This window comes from Mya arenaria, chromosome 9 (assembly GCF_026914265.1).
Source record: "Mya arenaria isolate MELC-2E11 chromosome 9, ASM2691426v1".
In the NCBI taxonomy this organism is placed as follows: domain Eukaryota; kingdom Metazoa; phylum Mollusca; class Bivalvia; order Myida; family Myidae; genus Mya; species Mya arenaria.
Window position 1 is genome coordinate 31,046,256 of NC_069130.1, and position 20,390 is coordinate 31,066,645.

The 20,390-nt window shown below is 35.3% G+C and overlaps 1 protein-coding gene across 4 annotated transcripts in view; it reads right to left on the reverse strand.

Moving 5' to 3' along the window:
* Positions 1–20,390, reverse strand: part of LOC128246970 (msx2-interacting protein-like) — an 82,551-nt gene that overhangs the window by 21,966 nt on the left and 40,195 nt on the right. For 3 of the 4 annotated variants that reach the window (XM_052903641.1, XM_052903640.1, XM_052965545.1), the window contains exons 6-12: positions 16,366–16,477; positions 16,161–16,249; positions 9,086–9,234; positions 8,703–8,828; positions 2,420–2,647; positions 1,942–2,078; positions 1,463–1,606 (exon numbers count right to left, since the gene is read on the reverse strand). In XM_052903641.1, coding sequence (XP_052759601.1) covers positions 1,463–1,606; positions 1,942–2,078; positions 2,420–2,647; positions 8,703–8,828; positions 9,086–9,234; positions 16,161–16,249; positions 16,366–16,477 — 985 coding nt within the window. Of the gene's footprint in view, positions 1–1,462; positions 1,607–1,941; positions 2,079–2,419; positions 2,648–3,015; positions 3,236–8,702; positions 8,829–9,085; positions 9,235–16,160; positions 16,250–16,365; positions 16,478–20,390 lie in introns of those variants that run through there. The other variant, XM_052903642.1, reaches the window with a different exon arrangement.

Below are 20,390 nucleotides of genomic sequence, written 5' to 3' on the forward strand. Positions count from 1 at the left end.
AGAATTGGTGTATTCCACAATGATTTGGTATGGAAGAATTGGTGTATTCCACAATGGCTTGGTACGGAAGAATAGGTGTATTCCACAATGGTTTGGTACGGAAGAATTGGTGTATTCACAATGGTTTGGTATGGAAGAATTGGTGTATTCACAATGGTTTGGTATGGAAGAATTGGTGTATTCCACAATGGTTTGGTATGGTAGAATTGGTGTATTCCACAATGTTTTGGCATGGTAGAATTGGCGTATTCCACAATGGTTTGGTATGGAAGAATTGGTGTATTCCACAATTGTTTGGTATAGAAGAATTGGTGTATTCCACAATTGTTTGGTACGGAAATATTGGTGTATTCCACAATGTTTTGGTTTTAAAGAATTTGTGTACCGTAAATGTCTCTGTATAGGAAGCATCAATAGATAGGAGCAGGCAAAACAAGATGTGAAGAATCAAAAATAAAAACCTTAAAACCTTTAATACCATAAAAAGGACGCAGTTAAAATTGTTGAAGTCACAATGTTTGTTTACAGTGTCGTCTTTTTTAAGGATCGTGAAACAGCAATGGTTATTGCAAACCATGCAATACTTAATACAAAAGCAATGTTTCTTCGTTTATAAACAAGTCAACACTTTCAGCATTAAAGAACCTGGCAAGGTGCAAAAAAACAATCCTCACATCAACAGTTTGTACTATTGATATTTTACTCTGCTTAAAGGCAGAAGAAATTTCTCTGTACTGTTCAGTATGAATGCTTATTTATTATTTTAATACAGAATGATATAACATAAATACTTCTCGTACAATATAAAAAAAAAAAAATGAAATAAGACTTACATTTTTTTCACTGAGTTATGTCCTTTTGAAATTAAGTTTAACTCATTTTACCCCATTGATTAATCTGAAGAGCCAAGTTGGCCTGAAAATTGAAATAAGCCTAATACCGTAGATAAGATGCAGGCATTTATTTCTTGAAAATTCTAGGGGAAAAAATTGTGTCCTATACACAAACATTTAAGCATTTCAAGGGCCAAAATGAAGTAGTGACTGGGGCGACATTGCTAATTATAAAAAAAGGCCGAGCTTTTCCGCTCAATAACATTGTGCAGGTTTGGTGATAACCAGTCAAAAACTGCTTGAGTTTTGTGCTGTTCTTCCATGTATCCTGTGTTTTTTGTTTTTGTGTTCTATGTCTTTGGCTTTTACCCAGTGCCATTAAACCAGGTTTATGTTTAAACTTTTTGCTACTGGGCTTGTTTCTGTAGTTTTTCACATAAGTATTAAATCAATCCGATGCACAATTATCGAGACATTGGCTTACATGTTAAAAAACCCCCATAATTTACATAAAATTTCACCAAGTGTTAATTAACTTGGTTTCCCGATAATGAGAAAGATTTAGCGTCTTCAATGTTTTTCATTGAACCCAGTACAACTTAAGATGAGAACAATATAGCACTTCTCACTTTCGGGGCATAAATCCCTCTTGTGGGTAGCCGGGGTCGAAGGCCCCTCCTCGCCCTCTGAAAAATCCGCGGCCCCTCTGAAATCCTCGACCCCGGCCTCGGAACTGGTTAAACCCTCCACGCTTCGTGAAGTTTGGGTCATTGCTGAAACAAGACAGGTGCAACAATATTTACTGCACTCTTTTTATGACAAGATTGGAACATATGTTTTTAATTTTAGTAGATACAAAAAACAATTCAATATTTTTAGATGAGATAATAAAATTTAAGAGGCGGCAGACAAAACAGGCAGGCAGTGATGAGAATCTAGCATTCAATTTGTAGTCGCCTCAACAAAAATACAAACTCCCTTAGTACGGTAAAAGTGGTCAAGTACATCAGGTAAGAAATGAAACTAGTCCAACTATTTACTTACAATGACGAGTGACCATGTTTGTTTCAGAGAGCCCTAGATAGAACAGCATAAAATTTTCACCTACCTTTCCTCCCATGGTGGTTCCTTAGCAATCTGATTTTGCATCCAGCGTGGGTCAGGCCTCTCCCCAGGCCGCAGCTGGCCAGATGCCTCCATCTTCTTGAAGAAGGACTCTTGGCAGTCACGACTTGCATAGTCAATCTGTAACACAGAGAACCTCTTCAGTTGCTACACTTCTATCAATCATGCTTCTATAACATCAAAAACAATTCTTCATTTCTAGCAACATGTTTAAAACTGCCATACATGTCTTTAAGATCAAATCAAAATAACAACTACCACAAAATTAATAAGTTTAGACATTCTGAAAGAATGTGTTTGGTCAGATTAAACTTATACCTGACACACACAACTTGTATAGACACGTGTAAGAATTATTTGACTATGCAACAAGAATCTGACCATCAAAGCTCACATTTTCAACATAAAGGAATTATTATTTTTTGAAATATGAGCATTTTAAATTATCAAATTTAACTTACATGAATTTTCTTTCCATTCCAAATGCGGTTTCTCATTTCTGGCAGCGCGTATTGGGCACTCTCAGGAGCAATAAAGAACACAAGTCCACGGTGGTTTTCCTTGTCCACGACGGTGTGACTTAGGGCTCCGAACCGTTGGAACTGGCGATACAGGAAACCTTCGTGCACAGTGTCTGCCAGATTGCCTAGCCAAACTACCGGTGTTGCCATGCTTTTGCCAAATCCAACCTGAAGAATTAAGTTACAGAATAAATTAAACTGTGTAGCGGCTTACAAAAGAGGCATTATGATCAAAACAAAAAGCGTATAATTTGTGTACAAATAAACATATTAGCCTTTATAAATGTTGTTGTTTTTAATAAATAGCGACATGGCCACAAATTCCCCAGTTAAAAAGGCTATATATTTTTTTTAACACAAATCATATTCTTTTTTGTTCTGATCATTATAGGCAAATGAGTTAAACATGATAATGCATAATTACTCATAAACACATATTGTGCCCATTTAAAAAAAACAACAAACAAACATGTATGCAACAAGAACTTGCTCTTGTTTCAGGTAATAACAAAATTTTAACACAATGTATCATTTACTTGTCTTGCGATCCCATTTCACATGATCCAATGATTCATAATTCATACATTTTCCTCCAAGTTTTAACAATGTAGTCATAATCGATTAAATGACCACCCTTAATACCAAATATCACTGACCAAATCCAAACAAAACATAAAAAAGCATTAAAGACCAGGCTTCTCAGTCCATCATACAAATATTGTCAATTATACACCAGTTTTTTCCACATTCAAAAATGTAGTTTTGTTTCATCATTAAATTGAGAGAGATATCTGTTATTCAGACAACAAGAGGGGTTGAACACTTGACAATCTTTTCCTTAACATATTCTACATGTTTGTTTCATTCAAGTATCATTTCCTGTTATAAATTCCCATTTCATAGATAAATCATTAACTAAGTTAAGCAAAAGCTGCTTGGCCTGAGACTTACAGACTGAATTCTTCGCTAGAAATTGTTGAAGGAGAGTGTTCTATTCATTATTATTCTGATAAAATACAAAGGGAATAAAGGGCATGGGGAGCACATTATTTAAAACTCTTGGACCATATTATGGTCAAAATCAATGGGTATTTTAATATTTATTTGAAATGATAACTAGATACAGTTGCAATATGGGTTTAAAATTTAAACTTATCAAATCTGAAAATAATGAAACAAATACTGCAATCAGATAAAATTATCTTAACAATTAATGTCCCTTGTTATACTCGAACAAAGGCCTTAGTCAAATTTAAGCACAAATTCATTCTCAAAAATCTCAAAAACATATCACATATAAAATATATATATTACACAAATATGTTTAATAACAAATCATAATTATTTAAAAACAAGATTTTAATTCATGAGAGAATACCATAAAACAGCATCAACCATCCTTAAGCTTTATATATTTTCCATGACAACTTCACAAATGCTTAATTCACCCTATTCTAAATCCAACTCTTTGCATAGAAAATGTGAACTGATTGTCGCAGTATTATGTCCAATAAGTAATTTCCAGAAGTAAACTGTAGTGCATTACTGTGAATATTACATTGATTTTCCTCACCTCCACAAAACTGTTCCAGTCTCCATGGTGATCTTAGCCAGAGAGCAAAACAGCTCATAAGTTCTCACACACATGGACAAACAGACATGACAACCGAAACACAACTCACAGTTTTTCTTTCAAATCATTATCAAGCATCTAGATTCTGTTACTTTGTTTTGATTTGAAGGAATTTTTAACATATACTGTGAAACCCAAAAATTCACCGAATGACAGTATATCAGAGTTTCTTTTTAAGGCACTCATTAAAGCGAGTTCTCACATCCCCTCCATCTGCTGAAAGGTTACACTAATGCAGCATATGCAAAAATATCAAGTTTAAATCAAGTTAATGGTACACATGACTTCAAATGCCTGAGTTCTTATCTTAAAGACAATCCTTCAAGAACATGGGCCAGCAGTTAAGAACACTTAATGGTAACATCTCAAATCTGGAACACAGAATAAGGTGGCAAGTATCCATATAAACTAAACTTTAATCCTGCCCACCGAAACTCCTGCTATTAATTAAAATTAAAGCAAATATTAAGTATACAAGCATTCAAAAATATATTATTGTTGATATTTGTGCAATTTTAAGGCATTTTGTTACAGTGAATCCAGTTGAAGGTGTACTATAAAAGGACACACCAAATCATATTTTTGTTCAATGGATTTATTGAAAAATAAATAAAAATGGACTGAGCAAGCGAAAAACACACACACACACAAAACTCTTCTTTTTTTCCAATTTTCATAAAAATAAAGTGATGTTTTCAACATATTGTCATTCAACCCATTTGAACATAATCTTGGTCTAAAATCTGTATTGAAAAATTTGAAAAATGTTTGGAAACAAATAGCATTCTTGTTCATAATAACAAAATGCAGTTAGGAAATGGTTTAAAACAAGAGGCCCAAAAGGGCCTATGCTCTACTGGCATGGCTCTTGTGGTCATTTTCAATCCAGAGCATGTACTTTTGAGTAATAGGCAACAAATATATAGTTCACTTTTAGTGTTTGGGTTAGCTGAAAACGCTGCACATTCAACATCTGAGGACAGGAAGTGTTGTAAGCAGATTAGTTGCATGAACTATTTTAATATGTGCCAAGTAAAGGTAATCTGAGGGTAAAAAATATTTGCTTTCAAAACTGTTCTCATTGTCAAAATTTCATTTATGTAGCTTTAAATATAAAAAAGTTGGTCAAAGGTCAAAGTCAAGGACATCCGAGGACAACATTAATGCTTGTTTGCAAAACTGTTCACATGGTCAAAATTTCATTACTGTAGCTTTAAAAATTAATAAGTAAGTCACAAGGGGTGGGGCCAACTTTTGCCCAAGGGGAATTATTTGAAATGTTTTCAATTGCATCATATGATGCTCCACAACAAATATCAAAGGTATGGGCCTTGTGGTTTGAAACAAGAAGATTTTGAAAATATTTCTTAAATAAGGCTCTATGACAATTGTGACACACAGGGCAGTGCCAGTTTTGACTAAAGGGGCATAATTTGAACAATCATGGAAGTGGACCATTAAATAAAAACTTGATACAAATAACAAGGATTTGCATAGTGGTTTCAGACAAAAGGGGGGGGGGGGGGGGGGGGGGAGAGTCCGTCCCTTACAAAGACAAGAGAACTCTTCCCTGGGCCTCCGCCAACGTCGCTGAGGCCGTTTGCATATGCCGCACTGGTGCATCTCCGTGGGGGGGGGGGGGGGGGATATGTAATGGATATCTAAATACTGTACAAGTTTCATCGAGATACAATCAAAACTGAAGACTGTATCATGCTCATAACCAATTGTTTACAGTTGAACTGATTTTTTTATACTTTCAAGGCCCATAATCTAGGCATGCATGGTCGGATCTGGCTGGTTTTCAAAAGGAACCAAGCTCTAATGGATATCTAAATACTGTACCAGTTTCATCAAGATACAATCAAAACTGAAGACTGTATTGTGTTCACAAGCCAGTGTTTACAATAGCATTTTTTTTATACTATCAAGGGCCATAATCTAGGCATGCATGGGTGGATCTGGCTGGTTTTCGAAAGGAACCAAGCTCTAATGGATATCTAGATACTGTACAAGTTTCATCGAGATACAATCAAAACTGAAGACTGTATCGTGTTCACAAGCAATTGTTTACAGACGCACGGATGCACATACTACGTACACATTACCATCGCATAAGCCCTTCTGGCCTTTGGCCAGTAGAGCTAAAAATTTAACTACCTGAATTACCAGGGCTTCTTAAAACCGGCAATTTGCCGGTCTGGACCGATTTTGGCCAAGCCAGATCAAAAAGCCAGAATTTCGGTCCAATACGACTAGGTCAGTCAAAGTTGTAGAAATTGTAATACACAAACATTTACGGGTCATTCACACATTCAAAACTACCCCCAATAGGCCATTAAAGTGTCTTAGTTACCATGAGACCGATGCGACCAGGTGCTTTTTCCGCTACGCTGAACACTCTAAAGCCTATCTGTTAATTAGCAGACGCTTGCAATCGGTCCAATCACGTGTTTTGGTATTGGCAGAAGACACAATTAAACAAAAAATTTATTAAGTGCTTGCAGCTATCCTGATGAAGTGTTAAAATCGGTTCATATTTTCACATGGCAATATGAATATGCTATGTCGTTGTCGATCATTACATGATATATCTGTTTGTTGATTACCAAAACGTTAAATTAAAATTGATCTTTTGAATTGCATATGTTATTGTTAATCCGAACCTAGTCATATATAGGATATCAACAGCGACACGCTTGATTAACTACATAGTCTGGAAGCTGAGTGCGCCGCTTACGTCATTTTAAATCGCAGTAATGAAAAAATCGTTGTCGATATCACACTTATAGCTTGAAGCCCCGATTATAAATCTAGATAGATATTATTATTCAAGAGTATCAGTTGAATGTTGACCCACTGTAGATGCATTAAGCAAATAAAACATAATACTGGCTCACTTTTTGTCGTCTGACCGCTTCCCGACAGCCACGGTTATTTACGATCGCAGTCGTTCTTATTAGAAATGCCGCAGAACTCGATGAGAATCTCATTTGAATTAAGCTTGTATCAATGACCATCTGAATCGGCTATGCGGCTCTAGAACCCTCTTAGGATTTGTGATATCGCGAAAAAATATTGACAGAAAAGACGTCGCGAAAATGTGTGACATTTCTAAATAATTCGGACGTTTGAACAGGCATTTTCTTTTCTTCTTTTTTTTTGGGGGGGGGGGGGGGGGGGGGGGGGGGTCGCCTTATCCAGACCGATTGTGGTTCCAAAATTTAAGAAGCCCTGTGAATTACTAAACCCTTTAGTGCATGTTATCCTTATTTTTGACCGACATTGCCTAATACCGCATGTAAACGCATGTGGCTGACTCCATCTACTACTGGTTGTCAAAGAGTTAGACCCCTTTACAAATGGCCCGTTAATGGTATTATTAATCAATTATTCCATCCACAACTTGGCAGCACCATCAGAGCCCAACAATCATAAGAAAGCAGACTCCAGCAGTTGTTGTGTCATTTGATGGTGTGCAGAAAAGAACATTATTTTTGGGAATTTTGATTTTTTAAACCTTAAGACCCTGTCACGACTTGCATCCAAGAGTTACCACGAGTGCTGGTGCCAAAAAATGCCACTAGATGAGATGGATTCCGATGCTAGGTACATCAGTTCGACACCTGCTCAAGTTCTCTTCCATGTGAATACGAGAGTAGTACGAGATTCTTCTGTTAAACCTGAGTTAAAGCCACATCGGTATGATCTGTGTACGACAATGTTTCAACAACCACAGAGATTTCTACGAGTTATGCCGATATGTGCACGATATTATGACAAGTTATTAAGAGTGAGCTATGAGTATGTACGAGAAAGGACGACACATGGCGAACTAGGTATAACTACAGATGGACACATCAGGCCCAAATTCCAGTTGATCAGCATAGGTGACGCTTCGTAGCAATTCAAAGGTGGTGTTGGTGTAGGGGGATGGTGACTCAACATCTTGATCCACAGTGATGTTTACTGGATGGAATCTTCAGGAGAAATGATGCAGTGATTTTTCTTGATAGGATCAAATTGAACTTGCTGGAAGTCGCAACAATCTTGAGGAATGTTGAAGGGGTACGTACAAACTCACAACAACTCGAACGAATCTCGAGCAGAGATCGTTATAATGTCCCCCTGAGTCGCTGCTGAACTCGTAGATTGTCGAGATGAAAACTCGTATGACAATTTTAAACTGTTTACACTGCTTGCCGAGTACTTTCTTTATGAGGAGACATGTCTTCGACATGCAACGACGAGGATTCAAGACCAACACGACACCTGAAGAGTTTAGGCTAGTTGAAACTGGCAACAACTCATAGCCGAAAGTCGCCACAGTGTGACAGGGGCTTTACCAAGGTCATTATTTCAAAATCAATAAGGTACCTGCACGAAACTTTTGGAAAGCATTAATTTCCTCTGTGGGATCCTGATCAGGGAACATTGCAAATGTCTGCAACTTGAATGACTAGAAGCAGGGATGTAAACTAACACTTCACACTTTGCTTTGGCTATTTTCTTTTTTAGTTCTCCAGTTTTAATATGTAACATGAAGGCACACTGCAACCGTTGTCCAAGCAATGTGCTATGCAACATTACCTTAAGTTTAGTAGTTCCCCATGTGATGCCATCCAGGTCTTTGAGGGACTTGACAACGCTTGAGATATCACTAAACTGGATGAAGGCATACGCAGTTATTGCTCCTTGACGTTTTACATCAACATCCTGAAACATCAACAAGACTTTATGTTATACTTTCTTTTTCTGGCAAATTCCATTTATACTTGTTCATAATAGAGGTTAGATTATCCACTTTAAGTAAACAAGATTTAACACCAGGCTGGTAACACACACCTCTACACTAGTCTCTAAATTATGGATACAATACAGTTTTTGAAAAACAAAAATAGTATGATTTTATTTTTTTTATGGAAAATCTGCATTAAAATGGTGCGTGCGAGGAAGTTTCTTCCAGACATTACCAGTATTTCCCCATATTTCTCAAGGCGTTCCTTCAACTCCTCAGTGGTGATGTCCTTCTCCAGGTTTCCTAGAAAGAGAGTGCGTGTGGCCTTTGGGGAGTGTTCATCCAGCTGTGCCTCGGGTGTCAGAAATTCAGTGTCTTCACCCTCTGAAATACACACAGTCAACATTGCAACAAACTCACAGGGTCCAACATTGTAACAAACACACATTGTCAACATTGTAACAAACACACACGGTCAACATTGAAACAATCACACACAGTCAACATTGAAACAAACACACACGGTCAACATTGTAACAAACACACACGGTCAACATTGAAACAAACACACATGGTCAACATTGAAAAAAACACATTGTAACAAACACACACCGTCAACATTGTAACAAACACGCACAGTCAACATTGTAACAAACGCACACCGTCAACATTGTAATAAACACACACGGTCAACATTGAAACAAACACACACAGTCAACATTGTAACAAACACACACAGTCAACATTGAAACAAACACACACGGTCAACATTCTAACAAACACACACGGTCAACATTGAAACAAACACACACGGTCAACATTGTAACAAACACACACGGTCAACATTGAAACAAACACACACAGTCAACATTGTAACAAACACACACGGTCAACATTGTAACAAACACACACAGTCAACATTGAAACAAACACACACGGTCAACATTGTAACAAACACACACGGTCAACATTGTAACAAACACACACAGTCAACATTGTTACTAACATACACAGAGTAAACATTGTAACATACGCAAGAGCACCTACACCCGCATGGGCACCACATTGTAACAAACACACACTCACAACATTGTAACAACTAGAAGCGTCGCAATGCGACGAAACCAGGTTTTTGTTATGGGCAATCAGAAATTATAGCCAATTAATTTGTTGTATGAGCAAGTTCAATCTGCAGCTTCATATAAGCTATATTTACACTATGATTCATCACTATCCATCAATTCTAACTAAGTTGTTGGGCAGAAAAACATTTTTCTATTTTTAGGAACAGTGACCTTGACCCCACCTCCCAAGCTAGCTCTTCACATAAGCTACCTTCGCTCTAAGTTTCATCAATATCTATCAATGCTAACTAAAGTTATTGGGCAGAAACCATTTTTCTATTTTAAGTAACAGTGACCTTGACCCCACCCCCCTCAAAAGCAATCCCAAGCTTGCTCTTCACATAAGCTACTAGTACCTACACACAAAATTTTGTCAATATCTATCAATCCTTACTTAAGTTATTGGGCAGAAACCATTTTTCTATTTTTAGTAACAGTGACCTTGACCTTAGCTCCACCCCCCTCAAAAGCAATCCCAAGCTAGCTCTGTACATAAGCTACCTACACACCAAGTTATATCAATATCTATTAATGCTAACTTAAGTTATTGGGCGGACACCATTTTTAAATTTTTAGTGACAGTGACCTTGACCTTAGCCCCACCCCCCTCAAAAGCAATCCCAAGCTAGCTCTTTACATAAGCTAACCACACACCAAGTTTAATCAATATCTATCAATGCTATCAAAAGTTATTTGGCAAAAAACATTTTTCTATTTCAAGTAACAGTGACATTGACTGTAGCCCCTCCCTACTCAAAAGCAATCCCAAGCTAGCTCTTCACATGCTACCTACACACCAAGTTTCATCAATATCTGTCAATCCCAACTAAAGTTATTGGGCGGAAACCATTTTTCTATTTTTAGTAATAGTGACCTTGACCTTGATCCCTCCCCACTCAAAAGCAATTCCAAGCTAGCTCTTCACATAAGCTACCTACACACTAAGTTTCATCAATATCTATCAATGCTAACTTATGTTATTGGGCAGAAACCATTTTTCTATTTTTAGTAACAGGCGACCTTGACTTTAGCCCCTCCCCACTCAAAAGCAATCCCAAGCTAGCTCTGTACATAAGCTACCTACACACCAAGTTTCATCAATATCGGTCAGTGCTAACTAAAGTTATTGGGCACAAACCCTTTTTCTATTTTAAGTAACAGTAACCTTGACCATTTTTCTATTTTAAGTAATAGTGACCTTAACCTAAGCCCCTCCCCACTCAAAAGCAATCCCAAATTAGCTCTTCACATAAGCAACTTACACACCAAGTTTCATCAATATTGGTCAATGCTCACTAAAATTATCGGGCAGAAACCATTTTTCTATTTTAAGTAACAGTGACCTTGACCTTAGCCCCTCCCCCCTCAATAGCAATCGCAAGCTAGCTCTTCACATAAGCTACCTGCACACCAAGTTTCATCAATATCTATCAATGCTATCAAAAGTTATTTGGCAAAAAACATTTTTCTATTTCAAGTAACAGTGACATTGACTGTAGCCCCTCCCTACTCAAAAGCAATCCCAAGCTAGCTCTTCACATGCTACCTACACACCAAGTTTCATCAATATCTGTCAATCCCAACTAAAGTTATTGGGCGGAAACCATTTTTCTATTTTTAGTAATAGTGACCTTGACCTTGATCCCTCCCCACTCAAAAGCAATTCCAAGCTAGCTCTTCACATAAGCTACCTACACACTAAGTTTCATCAATATCTATCAATGCTAACTTATGTTATTGGGCAGAAACCATTTTTCTATTTTTAGTAACAGGCGACCTTGACTTTAGCCCCTCCCCACTCAAAAGCAATCCCAAGCTAGCTCTGTACATAAGCTACCTACACACCAAGTTTCATCAATATCGGTCAGTGCTAACTAAAGTTATTGGGCACAAACCCTTTTTCTATTTTAAGTAACAGTAACCTTGACCATTTTTTCTATTTTAAGTAATAGTGACCTTAACCTAAGCCCCTCCCCACTCAAAAGCAATCCCAAATTAGCTCTTCACATAAGCAACTTACACACCAAGTTTCATCAATATTGGTCAATGCTCACTAAAATTATTGGGCAGAAACCATTTTTCTATTTTAAGTAACAGTGACCTTGACCTTAGCCCCTCCCCCCTCAATAGCAATCGCAAGCTAGCTCTTCACATAAGCTACCTGCACACCAACTTTCCTCAATATCTATCAATCCTAACTAAAGTTATTGGGCAGAAACCATTTTTCTATTTTTAGTAACAGGCGACCTTGACCTTAGCCCCACCCCCCTCAAAAGCAATCCCAAGCTAGCTCTTCACATAAGCTACCTTCACACCAAGTGTCATCAATATCTGTCAATGCTAACTAAAGTTATTGGGCAGAAACCATTTTTTAAGTAACAGTGACCTTGACCATTTTTCTATTTTAAGTAATAGTGACCTTGACCATAGCCCATCCCCACTCAAAAGCAATCCCAAGCTAGCTCTTCACATAAGCAACTTACACACCAAATTTCGTCAATATCTATCAATGCTAACTTAAGTTATTGGGCAAAAACCATTTTTCTATTTTTAGTAACAGTGACCTTGACCTTAGCCCCACCCCCCTCAAAAGCAATCCCAAGCTAGCTCTTCCCATAAGCTACCTACACACCAAGTTTCATCAATATCTATCAATGCGAACTAAAGTTATTGAACAGAAACCAATGTTTGACGCCCGCCCACCCGCCCAACGACAACCTCATTCAAATAACCCGGTTTTCGTTGAAAACCTGGTTAAAAATACACAGTCATCATTGTAACAGACACACACAGAGTTACCATAGACACAGTCAACATTGTAAGATAGCAACTTCAACACAATCAAGTTCATAAATATTTCACAACTCATAGTAACAAGAGTGAACTGTGTGATGAAAATGTCTACTTACTTCATCCTATGTAAATTAAACTTCGAAATCTAAATCCAAACCCTTTGAGCAATGCTTTTTAAGATTTACCAACAAAATACCCCATTACATTGAACAAAATCCAACAGACAGAATTCCAATAGATAGGCTTGCAGTTCTGAGCAGAGAAACGAGGAAGCATAAGAAAAATCAATATACAGTAGGCATTTCTCAATATAACATTGGCACAAAATAAAAAAGATATAGAAAGGAATGGTTCTTTTATAAGAACTGCAATATAAATTCACACCATCTTCCTATATGAAGTGTGAATCCATTGAGTCCATTGATTTTCTACACCTACATGACCAGCGTATGTGTCTTACATCAAACAATACAGCCTCCATCATGTTAACATTAACAAGTCACATGTATACATACGGAAGGCTTTTTCACCGTTCCATCCTAATTATCTATAAAGGGATAATATTTTGATGTGGTTTTGTTGGAAATCAAAGTAAATTAAAATAAGTCAAAAAGAGAAACCTTGCTTGTTGTCTTGGTTATTCAATAAAAAAAATCTCAATTATAAATTTAGTTATTATTTATTTATTTATTTATCATCATTATTCTAATGATATTAATCCCCAAAGAAAATTCTCCCTTGAATATAACTAAATTAATCAAATAATATCTTCATTTCAGTAAATATGTTTCCTTATTGATCTGAGTCAATGCTCATGTTCTGAAGTAAATACAGGTCATATCTAACATATGGGCCCATTGTAAAGTTTAACATTTTGTTAACATCATTGTTGTCCACTTTCATTACTGCTCTGGGAGTTTAATGGATACACCTGTAATCTGCTGTATTTTTAACAAGAATTGTAGACAACAGTTTCAGCTGAACTTGTGCATATTTGAATATGAGTGAACATCAAATTTTTCAAGTTTAAAAAAATGAAAAACGATGTCGTGAACTTTAAGAAAGTTCTAAACAATCAGCCCTAGCAGCCCTATTCAACAATCATAGTACTGCACTGCTATATATTGTTTCGAATTGCAACATTTTTATTCCAAACAGCAAACTGCTTAAATAATTCATAGATATGATGATATCATATGTTGACTACATATCTTACTAAAAACAAATGAACCAAACGCAACAATAAAACCATCACGGAGTTCAAAACTTCTAAATCATTTCAGTCTTTAACTTTGGACAAGAAATATGTAAACAATTAACACCATATCCAACAGAAAATGTTAAGTTTTATTTTGTAAACTGAATATTTTTTTTTTACTGTACTGCGGTTTTAAGAGTGAAACAGTGTCATTTCATTTATGTGCTCAAAAACATCGTGCACGATAGATCCATAACATATTAAAATATGAGGTAAATTCACTGTGAAAGAAATGAAACATCTGTTATTATCTATATTTGGCTTATTGTTTATCATTCCGTAGCTATAATGAAACAAAATTATTAACTGTTACGTTTAATAACAATACTATAAACTGTAAGAAAACACAAAATTGATCAGTAACAAATTGATCGTTACAGTGAACGGCGATCCGGAGACCCGGGTTTTAGGGATATTGCAAGCGCCTACATGACTGGAACAGGAAGTAATCGATTATTGAACCTGCACACATCAATTTTTTCATAATCCAAATTATGAAAAGACCGATAAGTTTTGAAAATTGAACTTTAATGGAAACAAGAACTGTCACAGAGACAGCGCGCTCGACTATTCCGCCGCTTTTCAGTGTAAGGATTGAAAAGTTTTGGAGAAACATGCACGGATCACTGTTAGATTAGATTTCAATGCAATACATGACTGAGATATTAACATAAATGTGGTTACATGGAACATTTTAACCAGAATTTTTAAGTCTAATAATAGAGGGCCATTATTTGCAAATACAGTTATGTAACTTGGTTATTCAAATACGTTGGGTGGTTGAATACCATTGTATAAAGTCTCAATGCAAAACATAGAGTAGTTGCTGAGATATTATCCTATGTGTGCTATGTTAGCAAGACCTTAACTAGAATTTCTAAATTGCATAATAAAGGGGCAAAAATTATATAATATGAAAGATAGAGTTATCTTACTTGATTAAAGAATTAAATGGTTGGGAGCATGTGTGTAACGTTTCAATGCAATACATGATATATTCCCTGAGGTATTGACTTAAAAGTGGTAACCAGCAAAACCTTAACCAGAATTTCTATGTCTAAAAAAGGGGCCATTATTTGAGTTTAATGCAAACTACAGTTATCTAACTTGGTTAATTAAGTAGGTTGGATGGTTGAGTAACATTGTATAAAGTCTGAATGCAATACCTCAAGTAGTTCTTGAGATATTAACCTATGTGTGCTTACACGCAAAACCTTAACCAGAATTTCTATGTCGAATAATAAAGGGCAATTATTTACATTAAATGCAAACAAGAAGTATCTTACTTCGTTAATTAAGTAGGTTGGATGGTTGAGTAACATTGTATCGAGTCTCAATGCAATACCTCAAGTAGTTGTTGAGATATTAACCTATGTGTGCTTGCACACAAAACCTTAACCAGAATTTCTAAGTCGAATAATAAAGGCCTATTATTTGCATAAAATGCAAAGTAGAGTTATCAAACTTGGTTAATTAAGTAGGTTGGATGGTTGAGTACCACTGTATAAAGTCCTAATTCAATACCTCAAGTAGTTGCTAAGATATTAACCTATGTGTGCTTGCACGTAAAACCTTAACCGGAATTTCTAAGTCGAATAATAAAGGCCTATTATTTGCATTAAATGCAAATAAGAGTTTTCTAAATTAAGTAGGTTGGATGGTTAAGTACTACTGTATTAAGTCTCAATGCAATACCTCAAGTAGTTGCTGAGATATAAACCTATGTGTGCTTGCATGCAAAAACTTAACCAAGGTGTGACGCCGACGCTTGGGTGAGTAGTATAGCTCTCCATATTCTTCGAATAGTCGAGCTAAAAACCAGTACGCTAATGTTGTACAGCGGTATGATTTTTTTTTTTTTGCTTCGTACCGCAATATACCGGTATACCAGTATATCGTGGCAGCCCTACTTTTTAACATTGCCTATAACTTATTATAAAGTCTGATTGCCTTTGCAAGATTTCCCATTACTTTTTGTAATACTTAAGTACATTTTTTTAGTCAAATTTGAAGCAGGCTTCAATAATGAGTTTTTTATCGTTATTGAAATCAAGATTAACACAATCATGAAGCTTGTTTGAAAGAGTGCACATCTACTTTGACTATATATACTTTCACAAGGTGACTATACAGACCTAGGCCCTCATGAGGTACACTGTGGATACAGGCTCCGAAGAATCGTTTACCCTGTGACGAGTTCAGGGCCTTGGCTGCATCCTCCGCTCTGTAAACATGTCAGAGAATTGAAAATCAGTTTTCAAGTGCATGTTGCTTAATGCAAAAATTCATTGAAATATACACTACTTTTTTAATTTTAACAATTTGTGCTGAACGACTTACTGTTTAAAACTGATGATGGCAAACCGTCCATCTCCCAGACCAGACACTTGAACCGCAGTGATCTTTCCGTATTTTTTGTACTCATGGAATAATCCATCGCGCAAACTTGTGTCTGAAATAGCAAGAAACAAAAAGTCATGAAATAAAATCTGCAACAAAAGGGATAATTATGACATACAATATGGTATCCCTTATGAAATATCATTCTAACAATCATAAATCTGGCAGACAGTGAAAATATAGATTTCTATTGGAGATATATACAGCTGGGGCCTAATTTGTACTTGATTTTGCATTATTTAAAATATAGTTGTCCTATTATTTTGTGATGACCCACTGAATAATTCCAAACCTAGTTAAGGACCTTCTCAATGCAACACAGACAGCAGCACAACGCAGACAGATGCGCAGATGCAAGATTATTTAGGCAAATGATGTATACTAAATAACCAAATGCCATTTATTCTACAAGAAAATCTCTTTCATCAATCCACAAACTCTATCAATCTGCATACATTTTTGGGACACCCATAATGAAGCCATTGATTGGCTACTAACTCTTGGATTTTGTTCTCCCTGGTTTCGAAAAGTCTCTGCCTTAGATATATTGATCTGGTGGACAGTAAGTCCCACTTTCTATTTCCATTGCAAACTCTACAACATTGTCACTATGGCTATAATCAATTCACTGCCAATAACTTGATGGAAATATCCTCAGCAAAGCTATGGGAATCAATATGAATGCACAACATTGACATCTTTCCAGATGTGAAACTCTTAGGGAAATGTCATGGCTATAAAACTGTAATAATTATATTTTTGCCAGCATTCTATAATAACAATATGAGACAATTATCTGGGAAAAAGTTAAGCTGTAATAAAATGTTTGACGGTGATCAATATTTTCCATTATGAACCAAGATGGTCTGGAGGAAGTTTGTAACTATAGAAATAATTGTTTTTAAGTGATGATGGCAGAAGAATACAGCTATTATCATCAACATTATTTGGTTAGAAAACATTTGCATGGTTAGAGATCAATGTTCATTGTTAACTGATATATATTCTGCTGTTTGTATAGAAGACCTCATCGTAGAAAATATATTTATGTATATATTTTCATGCATCTTCTTTAAATAAATACATTATTATTATTATAAATTATTATTATTAATATTATTATTATTATTATTATTATGAGGCTCTAACTTATGTTTTTGCATAAATATGCATTTAAATTTGCCAAAAAAGGTATTAAAATTGGATCAGTTCACATATTTATTTTGAATAAATGAAAATTTGGGTTTTCAAATCAAGCACAAATCAATGTAATAAATATTGGTTAATCAATATTACCTTTCCATTAAAGTGACGCTCTTTTTCAAAATCAATACATACACATGTAACAAATGTAGATTTTGAGTGATAAACAACCTCATAAATAAATCATTGATGGAAAATATTAATTTCTCAAAAGAAGATAGTAATCATGTATTAAATAGCTGTATATGCACACATATTAATTAATTGGTGAGTGTGAAAAGATTTACTGCAATCTACAACCGTCTCATAGGGTAGAAATAGAGTGTTTTCTGCCACTTTCTTTCAAATTAAACTTCACATCCTTCATAATAACCATTGATTTCGACATTAATTCATCCTTTTTGGTATATTAATTTAAAACAATTGTATTAATTGTGGTAAATCTAATTTGGGAGTAAGAGTGCATCTTTAAACACAAAATTGCATCTCATTATGTTCTATAGCAAAGGGACGTTCAATATTTAGAAAAGTTGCTAGATTTAGCATTTTTTCGACAGTAGGTTTTTGCATGAATTTATAACCATGATTTAGCATATAATACATTCATAAGTATTTAGTAACTCTTAAGATTATGATACAAGATTTAATATATAAATTTAAATTGAGGAAAAATCTGTTGTATTTTTTCTCCTTCAGAACCTTATATCCCTTTTATTTTTAGTTCCTCCTTACCATTGTTTTTGAAAAATCTCTAGTTAATCCAAAAGATAAAAAAATTCTGGCCCAATTTTTACTAATACCATTTTCTTTCCAATACCAAGATTCTTAACTTCAAATTTCTTGTTGTTTCTGAAATTATACCATGTAAAACAAATCAGATAACATAACTCGATAAAATTTAGGGCAAAATAATAATAAATTGTTTTACTAAAAGAAACCTATGCCAGTGTTTTCCTAAATTACTGCAAGTTAATGCCAAATGATAAATGTTTTCAGTGATGTACAACTCGGCTTTATTTAAGGTTGCAATAATTTATTTGTGTGGTGATTGTATAAGCTTTAAGAGCACTTCTTTCTCACATTCCCACACTGAAATGACAAAAACATATTTTAATTTTCTCCTGTACTGAGTGGGAAAAACAGCCTGAATATAGATAGCCCCATGTGAAATACTATTAAAATGCTTAATGACTTGGCTTTATTCGCATTGTTCAGCAGTATTTTGAAATGCAATGTTAGTTTGGCTAAGTTTCAAAAAATGTCATTAAATTTGCTCAAGCGGATGACCTAGTTTGGTATTGCTGGCTGATATGATTGTACATGATTACAGTTGATTTTCATTTAGAAAACTTTGTCTGCATTTTATTGTTAGTGACAGTCATCTTAAGATTTATCAAAATATGTCTTAGGTTTACATCATGTTTTAATATGAATTTCAGCAAAATATTGTACTTCTACTAAATATGTGCAGTGGTCAAAATTAGCATATGACTGCAAGCCCTGCACTGGTAAAATGCTTTCCAGGATTGCTCAATTCTTGATTTTATTGAATCAAGGCTTGTTGAAACATTTGGATGATAGGTCTATTGTAAGAGTTGAAAGGACTGATGAACATCAAATAAAGCTATGCTTTACGCCAGCCTTCACTGAACTTGTATTTTATTGCAAAGGGGGACTTAAAAACAACCAGGGTCTGACGGGAAACCAAAATATTTTGGCATAAAGTTAGTAGGAAATCCACATTGAGTGATAATGAAGAAAATAATAAAAACAATCTTGTTTCACATTATTGCAGTGCTCCAGCTAGGCTTAAATAGCAGGTTTGGGCCCCCTATTGCCCTTTTCCAGCACCCTGCTGCCTTTTACCAATACCATGCTGTAGTGATGTTCTGATGATCCACTAAAATCTAAAATTGATTAGCTGGGCCTGAAATCGGGGACAATCAATAGTATTCTTTCATAATTGATCATCGATTAACCGGCCAGTTGTTTTTCTTTTTGCCTCTAGTTATTTGCATTTGGTTATTTGGTTAATTTCCACAAATTTTCTCCTGTTTGAAGTGTTCAGTTATTATATCTTGTTAAGGATGAGAAGTATTTGTACAAGAATTAAACTAGGTATTGTCCCAAACTAGCTTGAGTGAAACTAATTATTGATAGTCAAACTTGAACTGATTCCCAACAATACCATGCGGTGCTCTTTTTTTAATAAGTATAAAAAGATTTATATTCATAATTTTAATACAAAAGTAAAGATAATAGCTAAGGTATTCATAACAAATAAGTATTAATATGTCCGACTTATTCAATGTGCATCAAAAGTGCCCGTTCTGACCAAGCACCCTGCTTTTTTCAAATCCTGGCTGAAGCCACGTCTTGGTATGTAAACACAGTCAGAATACAGACTGTGTCACTCAATGAACAAATGTTGGCTGTTAAATAAAACTGTAAGAAGTACTTAAAAAAGCATAGCTGGAAAGAAAGCTTACTTCTCTTAAATCCATTTCATTTGGGATACACCTTTTAGTGAAGTAACCCTTTACGTGCAGGATACATCAAAATAGGTAGTTTTGACTCTATTGTTTACGGTTTATACATTTCCGGTAAGACTCGATGTTATGCCAAGATAGATGCACAGAAAAATTTAATGCAGAAGTGATTTTAAAAATCAAAAATCGAGTTAATTGATGTTTTTATTGTGATTTTGATGCGATGTTCTTTAACTAAAGAGAAATGCAATTTTAGTAAGCAATCCGGCTTGG